The 13,015-nt window shown below is 37.9% G+C and overlaps 1 protein-coding gene across 2 annotated transcripts in view; it reads left to right on the top strand.

The window, feature by feature from the left end:
- Positions 1-2,773: 2,773 nt before the first annotated feature.
- The window catches only part of PTPRB (protein tyrosine phosphatase receptor type B), a 796,390-nt gene continuing 786,148 nt past the window's right edge, over positions 2,774-13,015 (top strand). For both annotated transcript variants that reach the window (XM_044057004.1, XM_044057003.1), the window contains exon 1: positions 2,774-2,868. In XM_044057004.1, the coding sequence (XP_043912939.1) occupies positions 2,799-2,868 (70 nt within the window). In that variant the 5' untranslated portion in view covers positions 2,774-2,798. The remainder of the gene's footprint in view (positions 2,869-13,015) is intronic.

Here is a 13,015-nt window from a genome sequence, read left to right as displayed (position 1 = left end):
TATGACAAGGCCTATAACCAATCTATTCCTTTCAGAAAAGCCCAGCATTTTAAAGGTTGCCTTTTGTGCTAAATTAACTAATTCAAGCAGTTTGGACAAAGGAAATATAAGAGCAAAAACAGTAATTACTGGCAGAAGTAGAATTATTCTATTTATGGAGTAGACTTGCGTTACCTTGTTTCCAAACTTGGTGATTAATCAAGAGGTTTAGGATATAAAATGGGACAGAAGTAAACAAATACATGCACATTGCTCATTGAAAAACAGCTCTTACAAATAGATGTAAGCAAGTAATGCTACCTTTTTGTAGTGAATGTCATCTGCAACTGTACATACTGTCTTATCATACCACTAAATTGCCAACCGTATTTCTTTGTCCTTGAACGCAGAACCAAACCTTTATAATAGTAAATTACCCTGTGCAACCTATCAGAAGTTACTGCTCTTGTGTTGAGTACAACAAAGGCAATATACACTTCCTCATATAGGTACCTCATAGAGTATATGATTCTTTCATCCTTCATGTATACAGTGGTATTAGAAACTTTTTGAGCACCACTATAGATTACTTGCCTTAAAACAAGAAATACTTTTGACAGACTTATTTATAGTAATTTGTAGCATGTGTTGGTAGCCACATTTTACTTTTAAGGGCAATTCAGGTAATGAGTGAGCCAATCCATGCCTTTTCATACCAGTGTCATGTTTCCCTTAGTGAAAGACATGCAGCTTAGTAAAACGTAATTCTCAAGTGTGCAAAATACAAAGATAAAGTATCTTCTATATGTACATTTTCATAACTCTATCCACTCAACTTCACCTCTTGTATTACTTTAGTGTTAATGAGATGAAGACACAAAAGCAACAAGGATCACAACAATAATATAAACCAGTGGTTTGTGAGCTAAGAAAGCTGAGTATTGATTCTGGTTTCCAGCAGGACTTTGTATTGAGCAGCTCACTATTGACAAGGCACTCGTAATGGGGGATTTTCCCACAAATTATATATTTTCGTCATGAGGGCAAAATGTAAATGGTCATTTTTTTTATTCCTTAGCTCAAAGTGTGAAAAATACAGTGCTTGCATCATATAATTAAATAGTGCTAGTTACTTATACATGAGACCGTACATAATGGTAAGTATGTGTCTTTGAACAGCTCATACTTCATCTACATGTTACAGTAGATATGTCTCCACTGTCACCTGTCTTCCTATAATTGAGAAAACAGAGACCGAGTTCAGGTATAATACTCCATTCCAGTATTTGTTGAGCTGTAATTGTAGGATGTCATGTATTCTGATGCCAGTAATAGTCTGCTGTTAAATTTAATAAACTGTGTTAAAAATAAAAAAAACTTAGGAGTGTCTGGTGGATTTAATACAACTGTTTGTGATGATTACATATACAACAGTTTAGTAGCAACCTTTGCAAGCAAAACAGGACTCACTACACTATGCTTTTTAAAACATGACTGCATGGATGTATGAAAACTGTTTCATTCTCACAGGTAGGCTTATAGAGTAATACTGAGGTACCTAATAGCCAACCTAGAAGCACTTTGGCTTATTTAGAAGATTTTTGTTGTATAAATGCAAATAAACGTGATCTTGTTTGATGTAATCATCACAACTACTGTCTTTTTATGATTAATCAGTCTGATGAAATCATTTCATTTCCATCATAAATAATATTTTATTCTACATGGCACCCTTTTCCAAGAAGGAACACATGCATAATTATCTAAATTTTCACTGCCGAATAATCAAGAATTTGTATGCTATTTTGGTATGTTTTATAATCTGTTAACTAAATGCAAACAAAGGGGAAGCACATGCAAAGTTAGTCACTGAACTTATCAGCAGCCATACAACTATATATGCTCTACTATGAGAAGAGCCACCATGTTGCTCAGAACACTCGAGGGAATCTCAGGCACATGAAGGAAATTTGGGGGGTATGAATTTCCCCTTTACATCTACAAGAACAGAAATAAAGATGCAAAAAGATGTCTGTTAAGCATTGTTTCTACTGCACTATAGTGCTTCTGATGTCATATCCATCAGTACTAAGCAAAGATTTAAAAAATATATTATTATTGTTGTGTTGTTATTGTTGTTACCATGTACTATTTCAATAACCTGTCAAAGTGTGCTGTGGATTGTTGAAATAGAGTATAGGAGTTCCATTTGCTCTTGAATTAATTTGAAGTTTAACTTTATACCTTAATTTATTTCTATTTCTTTAGTATTACACATGTCACTTCTGACCAGAAAGGATGCCCAACTCTAAGATCTGCTTCATTCTGCAAATATTTGGAAATTAACTAACTTTTCCATCATAAGATGATCAGAAATAATAGATGTGGGATTCTATTTCACCAGTATTTTAGTTTGGTGTTTAGACTATGTGTACTTCAAAAGTTTTATATATCTTCCATTATTCGTGTATCACAAACATTTTGTTTTGCTGGCTAGGTTATTAACAAAATAGTAATTTGTTTTTATAATGGTTTAATGTGGTGTACTTGAAGAATTTAGCTTTACTTTTATTCTGGTTACTTAAATTATAGAGACAGACAATACTTACTACAAAGTGAGCATCCTTATTTAGTGTGCTAAAATGTTATGTTGGAGAGGGCAATGTTTTCATTTTGACAAGTCATACCACTGACAATGTAGCATTGAATTCCAACAAGAATTGAATTGGAGGAAATGCTCGTCACTAAGTTTTCCCTTGGAAGCGCATTTCCTTTCTAGCCCTTAGCTATACTTATCTGTGTTAGCTGAAGCAAAGAACATGGTTACCTCTAAAATGGATACTTTAATTATTTTTCTTTTGCTGACATTCATATCTGTGATGACTTCAGGTAAGTGCCATAACTGTAAAGAATATGTTACGTACTGCTGTCTGTGTATTTTTTATTTGATGAAGTTAGAAGTGGACTCATGTGTTGACTGAAAAAAGGGAAGCAGCTATATTCAGGGGTTTTAAAAAGCCATTTTACTAGCTACATTGTAGGGAGTATATAACTGATGCAGATTTTGTGCCATTTGAAAACAAATACTCAGAAGGTAGTGCTTTACAGTTATTTACATCTTACCTTTTTGGGATATGAAATTTATGAATGAATACAAAAAAAGCTCTTTCTAGTACAGAAAAGACAATTTAACTCATCATCACATATTAAATAGATTTAGCATAAATGTTTCATTCATATACTAAGGAACATATCAACTAGCATTCTTAGGAGTTCATTCCATAATGTCCAGGTCAAGAAGTATGTAAATAATTTAAGTAAGCAATTTCTCTTACACCTTCTAGTGTACTGTTATATACTTTTAATTCAGTGTGTACTTAGTTTAACTCTTTACTATGTTACCATATTTTTAACATGAAGATGTTTGTGGCCCCATAAAAGTTCAATGTATATGTTTCTCAGTTGCATAAGACCCCTCACAAAGAACATATTACAGATTTCCTCATGCGGAAGATTACCTTGCCTTTATTAACAGTTATACCACACTAGTTTTGCTGTGATACAGAAATTGCCTTGATATAATCTGTGAATCTGTGTGTGCTTTCAGCTTAACAATTAATTTTCTTAACAGATTACAACTTTGAGCGTCTTATTTGGGAACAGTATACGATTTTACTTTTTAATAGCACTATAATACTTCAGGAATGATGCATTTAAGTAATGAAAGCAGTTGATGTAAATATTTGCAATAACAACATTGTAGGCAAAGCATGCCATTCATTTGTAGATGCAGTTCATTGTTTCTTTGTTTTATTTCTGAAACATGCTGCCTTCTTTCATTGTAAATGTTTCTTATATTATATTTTTATATTTATTGTAACAATATTATTTTGTGTTAAAAGGCTTGTTTAAGCCTCCTTTTCTATCATATCATACTCAGACCTGTGATGTAGTGCACTGAAATCATGACTGATTCTTGTGGTAGAAGTTATTTGAAACGTGTGATTTCATAACCACTGAGGTAACAGTGATGAAAAAGTGTAATGTTATAGCCACTGACGTCACAGCGATGAGAATACTGTTACAAATGTTCAAAATAGTGCTAAGCATAATTCCATGTTATTTTCTCTAGTGCTATTAAACAGAAAATGTCATTTGAAATGTAAATAAAAGATTTCTTGAAATAATATGTTGATATTAAGTATAATACAAATCTATACTTTTTTTCAGGCAGTGTGATAAGTATTCAATTAAGATAAAAAAGCTAAAGCATTTTTTCAGTACATTTCATTTGTGTATGTTTCCTCAGAAATAGATATAAGTTAGGTTTATTTTGGAGTTAATCTTATAGACTTTAACAAACATCATACTGTATAGTGCAAGGTCAGCACTGGAGCATGCATGTGGATTGTCATATGGTGAAGGAGCATCCTTTTTGTCTCTTTTGTAACATTGTCAATTTTCCATTCAGGAAGCACTTGTTACCATTCTGGACTGTAGAAGTACAACAAATGTATAAATAAGTTTGCTTAAAGGCCATATCTCTGATTTGTTTGGTATGTCTGTGATTTATTAGATCTAGCTTTTGTCTCACTTCCAGTGTCAGGAAATAGTACAGCATTGTGATTTATTGCAGCACTAAGATATCAGCATGAATGCTCTTTTGATACTGTGACAATCATGTCCAACTGCTGAATTTTAGATTAGCTCGTACCATCTAAAGAAAATGACAAAAATGAAACTTGGACTGACATTTATATTATCAGATGTTAGCTGTAAGTACATGTTACTGAAAAATCCTCCTTTCAAATGGACTTATGACACATCCCTAGCCTCAGGTCAACACCTGCCATGTAAGTAGGAATTAGAACTTTTCATGGCTAAGGCTATAGCAGATTATTTCCCTCTTAATGGTTATAATATTAGTGGCCACACCGCAAGGAGAAAGGTACAATAATTCATGAGTTTGGGAAGCAGGAAAACCTTACCCCTCCTAATATGGAAATGTGATGCATTATTAACTTGCTAGATAATTTAGCTTGTACCAAGTCAGTTTATGTCGTATTGCACTGACACAATGCACTTAACAAAAGACATAAACCATAACTTATTCTGAGTGGCTAAAGAACATTTTCTGTGTGGTATCAAATAATCTTACGGCTTCTGGTACTTGCTTGCATATGGCAGCAGAGATCTTACCATATAAGTCCAGTCATGGTCATTTTCCAAACTAAACCAAAATAATCTGCACCATTGACTAAGATTTTCTAAAATCAGTTTAATGTTTCTGCTACTGCAAAGCAGAGTTTTGACAAAATCCTGAAGGCCAATTAATGTTTTAACAAATATTTTAGATAGAACTTGCAGTGGGCTTCACAACACTTGTATCGTTTCCTACTGCTAGCCATTTCCCATGACATACTCAAACATTTATTTATTATTTATTTGTATTTATTTTACATTTGTTGACCGGGATAGTCCGACTGGATGTATGTCCATTTTCAGAGGAGGCCCGGGGAGAAAAGCTCCACATTAAGACAATTTTACAAGACAGAAATCTTGACCATATACAGTACAGATAATGTCAGACAAGTAAAACATTTCAAATACAGGAACATTTATATAGTACTGTTACAGTAACATGCCAACACACCCGACTAAACAAGTTAAAAATTTTGAGTAAAAGGATTAATAAAACATTTTTGAATCTGACCCGACACTTGCAGCAGCTGGAGAGGCCACAAAAGTTCCTCACCAAAAGGATAAAGGGTCTCAAAAATCTGTCCTATGCTGCCCGACTGAAAGAACTCCAGCTCTATTCAGTCGCTTGCCGCTTGCTCAGAGGTGACCTTTGCCTGACATACAAGGCCATGTCTAACCCAGATTTGATGAATATGCTTCACCTCAAAAAATCTAGATCCGTCAGAGCCACAAGGGCGGGAGACTTAAACCTCGACACGGCTATTAATAGGACGTGCTGGAGGGATAGATTCATCACCCAAAGACTCCCTATGCTGTGGAACAAAATCCCGGTATATGTGAGGCAGAGCACCTCGCTGGCCTTGTTCAAGAGAAATCTTGACCAATGGATGGGAGATCGCAGATATACTCCAGGGATTACCTCAGTGTCACTGCTAGACAGAGGCACAGCAAAATAATGGGTATAGTTCCCCATACAAAAGGGGTGGTGTGAGCCACAAAACTATGGGCTAGGCTTATAAATGCCCTCGGGCAGATAGCCTAGTATGAACCTATGAACCTTGTTTATAAAGTTTACCATATCTTAGGAGGTGAGCTACTACAGTAGGAATTAATAGAGAAAATCAGAGCACCTGAAATAGCATGTTAAAGATAGTTAGTAAAGAATGGTCCTGCTAGGGGAGAAAGTGTCAGGATTTGTGCATGGGCAAAGCCATTGGGCTTTAAAGAAGATTCTTAATTGCTTCTTGAAAAGTGGGGTAGAAGAAAGGGCTGTTAGTTCAGTTGGAAGAGTGTTCCAAGAGTTACCAATAGAGTTTGAGAACAAGCTATCTCCAGATTTGTTGTTGGACTTTAGGGTAGCTACTAGTACCTTATTAGCTGATCGAAGGGTTGTTAGATTTTTATATGGGCAGATAAGGGTAGATAGTATGGGTGTATCTGTGGGATGGTGTAAGATCTTGTGTATAGTAGTAAGTTGCTGGAAAAAAAATCTGGTTTTGCAATTCCAGCCATCCTAGCAATTTAAGATTTTGGCAGTGGTGGGTTCGAAAAGGGGCACCAGTGGCAAATCTAGCTATGTTATCATAGGCTATTTGCAACTTATGAAGATTATTTTTGGATAAGTTGGTATAGATTGGGGATGCATACAGAAGGGTGGAGATTAAGTGAGTTTGGGCAATAGCAGTCCTAGCTATAGGTGTGAGATAGGGTTTAAGTCTGTTTTTTATTAACTGATTTAATGGTTAGGTTGATATGCGTGTCGAAGTTTAGATTGTGATCAATTGTTACACTTAAAAGTTTGGTGGTTGTTTCCGGAGTTATTACAGTGCCATTATTAGATATAATTGTGAAGTTGATAGCTGGAGACTTCTGAGTGGGAGAGAATAGTACCAATTTAGTTTTATTGGGGGTTAAGGAGGAGACAGTGTTGATGGAACATTGTTATAGATGTTTAAAGTAAATATGTTTTTTTTTTTCCTTTCTAAGGTAGCAGATACAGTTTCTTAACCATTTTTTCAGTCTTTCATGTCCCCCTTCCATGCCATTTTGTTGTATTTCAGAAGCTATCTAGTAACTTAACAGGTGTTACCTTGACATAACCACCATTTAAAAAGTATATCTTACTATCTTACAGTCAAAGCAAAAGTTCAGAACTGTTCCGTGGCATGATTAATTCAAATCAAAGTTGTCATAGAGAAGAAGATGTTCAAGGGTGGGGGACTGCAAAATGAATTATTCTATTATGTTGGGGAAAATGGCAGGAATTGGCAGAGTTTGTATTATTTTGAAGTATGGAGAACAACTAATAGAATGCTACAGCTCAGATAGGAATGGACATTGATTTCTTCCTGCTTAATTGAATTAGTGGGGCAGAGTACAAAAGTAAGGTAGTTATGGATCAGAGAAAATGAATAGGTAAGGATAACTTGATAGGAAATAAAGACAGACCGTAAGGAACTGCAGGAAAATATACATCCTATTGTCTGAGTAAACTGCCTCCTAGGGTGCTACAAGAGACTTGCATAATGGGAGATTCCAAGCTGCAGGGTAGAAAGGGAGGGAATAATAAAGCCATGAACCATGATGAGGATTAACTAACTGGTATACAACTCTACTAGAAATGACAGATTTTTGCATGTGCTCCTAACTAAACTGGAGGTAGTCAGGGATATTCAGGTGAAGGAGGGGAAGAATAAGAACATTTATTTATTTTATTTTATTTATTTTATTTTACATTTGTTAACCGGGAAAGTCCGACTGGATACAGGTCCATTTTCAGCAGAGGCCTGGGGTGAAAAGCTCCAAATGTACAAAAACAAGTGTAAATACAGTGAAATTATTACAGTGAGTTATGTTTAACAATATGTACACACAGGTACATGTTTTTCTCACATACACACAGCAAAGGTTGGAGGCAAGTAGCTGTGAAAGAAATAGTTAAAGATTTCATTTGAAAAAGGAAAACACATACATTAAAAGTGGTTATCATACATGGTGTAGTGTTAACTTTAAATCTTTCCAGTAGGTGGGTGATACACAGAATTTTAAACAGAGAGTCAGAGTTTTATTCCTGTAATAAGGTTCTCATTTATGGATTATGTTTGAGTGGGGGTTAGTCAGGGTTTGTACAGGGTCAAAGCCACTGCATTTTTATGTATTTCCTAATGGATTTTTTGAATTGGGATAAGGAGGGGTCAGTGGTGAGTTCAGCAGGAAGTAGGTTCCAGTTTTTACCAGCAGAGTTGGAGAATAGTAATTAACCAGCTGAATTGTTGGTTTTAACACTTTGCACTAGCAATTTTTTGGAAGAGCGAAGGGATTTTAGGTTACTGTAGAGGGGGTAATAATATTTTTCAGTATGGGTGTACTGTCTGGTTGGTAGAGGATTTTTGAACAACTATTAGTTGGTTATATTGCAGTTAATTGGGTAGTTCAGGCCAGTCTAACGATTGAAGGTTAAGGCAGTGATGGGCTCTATAAGCTGATCCTGTGGCAAATCTGCCAATGTTATTGTAACATCTAGCTAAATTATTGAGGTTTGATTTGCTTAGGTTTACGAAGATGGGTCATAAAGAAGGGTCGATAGCAGATGTGTACGGGCAATAACAGTTCTAGCAGATAGGGTTTGGAATGGTTTAATTCTGTATAAAGAGCCTAATTTTTTATTAACTGTTTTAATAGTTTTGTTTATGTGAGCATCAAACTTGAGGTTGTTGTCGATGATCACTCCCAATAGTTTAGTACTAGATTCTGGGGAAATTATGGTACCATTGTTAGATATTATGGTGAGAGGTGGTGAGGAGACCTTGCTAGAGGGGGAGAAGAGTAATAGTTTGGTTTATTTGGGTTTAATAGTAGATGGTGCCAGTTCTCTACTTTGTTGAAAGTGATTTGGGACAAGGATTGCAAATCTGTGGGGGAGGTGGCAGAGCAGATTAGGGTTGATTCATCTGCATACTGAATACAAGTTGCATCAGGGATGACTTTGTACAGGTCATTAATACAACATAAAGACAAAGATGATGGTATTAGATTTCAGATGACTGGATTATGATGGACTATAAATGGATCACAGATGAGTTATAGGCTTGTGATAAACTGAGGGAGTAATCGACCTATGGACATGAATAAGGAGGTAGTACAGCTAGGGACAAGTATTAGAGGATAAGGCAAAATGGAATAAAAGATAGGAATACTAGTATGGCTACAAAGGAAGATGAGTACGACCATTACGACAAAAGAATGGAGACACAAGTAAAGTGAGTGAGGATATGGAGGTGATACAATACAAAGAGGTAGAGATAAGGGCAGCATAGACAGATTAAAAGTAAGATGTCAGAAAGGGACAACGGCGAATGGTGCATGAAAGAATTTAAAAAGGACTTGGGAAGATGGGCAAAGTGGCCTCAGAGGTGTCAGTTGAGTTTCAGAACATAAAAAGGCAATGTGTGTCACCAGGGTCACAGCAACTCTACAGTAAACTACCATCTGGGTGACTAAATCTGATAGAAACACAACAGGAAAAGGATGTGGTAATGATGACAGTTAGAGTGGGCCACCAAGAGCAGCTTTAGTGGTAGGTGACAGTAGTAACACAATGTAAGGATATATACACTGACGGATAGACCAGGAGCAGCCTGAGTGGGAGGTTGCAGTAGTAATACAATGCAGGGATGTGTACACTCAAGGATAGACTAGGAGTAACCTGAGTGGGAGGTGGCAGTAGTAACACAATGCAGGGACACATACACTGAAGGATAGACAAGGATCAGCCTAAGTGGGAGGTGACAGTAGTAACACAATGCAGGGATGTGTATACTGAAGGATACTCCAGAAGTAGGCTGAGTGGGAGGTGGCAGTAGTAACACCATGCAGGGATGTGTATACTGAAGGATACACCAGGAGGAGGCTGAGTGGGAGGTGGCAGTAGTAACACAATGCAGGGATGTGTATACTGAAGGATACACCAGGAGGAGGCTGTGTGGGAGATAACAGTAGTAACACAATGCAGGGATGTATACACTGAAGAATACACCAGGAACAACCTGAATGGGTGGTGGCAGCAGTAGTAACACAATGCAGGGATGTATACACTGAAGGATACACCAGGAGCACCCTGAGTGGGATGTGGTAGTAGTAACACAATGCAAAGATATGTACACTGAAAGATACCCCAGGAACAGACTGAGTGGGGAGGTGGAAGTAGTAACACGATGCAGGGATGTATACACTGAAAAACAGACCAGGAACCGACTGAGTGGGAGGTGGTTGTTGTACCATAATGCAGGCATGTGTACACTGAAGATAAACCAGGAAGAGACTGAATGGGAGGTGTCAGTAGTAACACAATGCAAGGATATATACACTGAACGATAGACAAGGAACAGCCTGAGTGGGAGGTGACAGTAGTAACACACTGAAAGGCTATATACAGTGAAGAATTGACTATGTGCAGACTTAGTGGCAGTAGTAACACAATTCAGGGATGTATACATTGAAGGATAGACCGGGAACTGACTGAGTGGGAGGTGGCAGTAGTAAAATAATGCAGGCATGTGTACATTGAAGATAAACCAGGAAGAGACTGAGTGGGAGGTGGCAGTAGTAACACAATGTAGGGATGTGTACACTGAAGGATAGACTCAAAAATCAAAGAGGTAATGTTTCCGATATATTGGATTTGAGTCAGACCACACCTTAAATACTGTGTGCAGTTTATAGACTATAAAATCTGCACACTGTCTGCTGAAAGAAATCCAAATGAAAGCTATCAGAAGGACATTTGGAATGGGATAGGTTTGACCAGAGCCAAAACTCTTCTCAGCTGCAACTAGAAAAGATGATTAGGCATTATACAGCTGCATAAGATTATTTCAGGGAGATAGAAAGTTTTGTCCTGAAAAGGACGAGCGGAGGATGGAGGAAAAGAGAGAAGCAGATACAGACATCAGATTTAAGGGACCAGCTATACTTGTCTCTAGTTCTCCCTGGCTATAAAATAAATCTGTAATATTCATAGGTTCATAGGTAGGTACTAGGCTATCGGCCCAAGGGCCTAAGTAAGCTTAGCCAACAAGGTTCCCTGGCTTATTTCACCCAAGAAAGTTATTTTCCTGTGCCAGTGTCGAGCAGAGCCACAGAAGTGATCCCTGGGGTGTATTTCCTATTTCCCATCCACTCATCAAGACTTTTCTTGAAGAGTGCTAATGAGGAACTTTACTTGACATAGATGAGTAGCTTGTTCCAAAGTATGGGAAGTCTCTGGGACAGGAATCTATCCCTCTTGCATGTCCTATTTATTGTGGTGACAAGGTTTAGGTCCCAAGAGCGTGTAGCTCAGAGGGATTGTGATTTCTTTAGGTGTAGCATGTCCAAAAGCTCTGGGTTTGACATAGCTTTATATGTTAGGCAGAGATCACCTCGGAGTAGGCAATATGATACAGAGTAAAGCTGGAGTTTTTTGAGACAGTCAGTGTAGGGCATTTGTTTGAGGCCAGTAATCCTCTTTGTGAGGTACTTCTGTGTTTTTTCCAGCTGCTGCAGATGTCTTGTGAGGTATATTCCAAAAGGGGCGTTGTACTGTATAATGGTTCTAATGAATGTTGAGTAGAGGGGAACAATGACCTCTTTTTTTCCTGGATGAGAACCCTTGTGTGATGAGGTGTGCCATGTAGAAGGACTTCCTGACTACGGTGGCGATATGATTATCAAAGGAGAGACTACTGTTCACCTGTGCCCCAAGGTCTCTTATCACAAATTCAGTGTTTTTGAGACAGTCTACGTAGGGCATCTGTTTGAGGCCAGTAATCCTCTTTGTGAGGTATTTCTGTGGCCTTTCCAGTTGTTGTAGATGTCTTGTGAGGTACATACCAAAAAGGGCATTGTACTCTATAATGGGTCAAAAGAGTGATGAGTAGAGGGGAACAATGACTTCTTTTTTCCTGGATGAGAAACCTTTTGTGATGAGGTGTGCCACATAGAAGGGTTTCCTGACTACTGTGGCAATGTGATTATCAAAGGAGAGACTACTGTCCACCTGTGTCCCAAGGTCTCTTATCACACTTTCAGTGTAAAGTAGACTGCTGCCTATGTGGTAGTTCCTGGGTACAGAGTTTTTACCAAAGGGGATGACAATACACTTTTTGGCATTGAGCTTGAGGCCATGGCTCTGACACCAGGCATCTGTCTCAGTGAGGCCCTTCTGTAGGATGTCCACATTATTTGGGTACTCAACTATGGCTCCTAGTTTGCTATTATCTGCAAACTTCATTAGCCAGAGGCCTTCTGTATTCGCCTGTACTTCAGAGAAGTAGATACCAAACAGGAGAGGTTCCAGGACTGAACCCTGTGGTACTCCACTTGTCAGTGGTTTGAAGTCAGATTTGGAGTCTGCAACTTTTGCAGTATGGGTTCTGTCAGTGAGCCATTTGGCAACCCATCTTGTGACATAGGAATTTATACCTAGTTTAGTGAGTTTAGCTATAATTCCAGAATGGGGGATTGTGTCAAAAGCTTTGGCAAGGTCAAGATAGGCTATGTGAACCACCTTACGCTTGTCTATGGCTTTGGTGACTGCCTCAAAGAAGATGATCAGGTTCAGGAGGCATGATCTGCCTTTCACAAACCCGAACTGGGTGGGGTCAAGAATTTGGAGGTTACCAATGTCTTTGTTTATGAGTTCCATGATGATACATCCCATGGCCTTGCAGACCAGGCTCGTCCGGCTAATAGGGAGATAGTTCCTGGGATCAGTGGTGGCTCCCCCTTTGTGGAATGGGATAACTGTTGCTGTGCACCATTCAGTGGGCACAAAGCCTGATGTGAGGCTATGATT

Source organism: Protopterus annectens, chromosome 15.part0 (genome assembly GCF_019279795.1).
Source record: "Protopterus annectens isolate FY-2018-M chromosome 15.part0, PAN1.0, whole genome shotgun sequence".
Classification (NCBI taxonomy): Eukaryota; Metazoa; Chordata; order Ceratodontiformes; family Protopteridae; genus Protopterus; species Protopterus annectens.
This window is presented reverse-complemented; position numbering and strand designations above follow the sequence as displayed.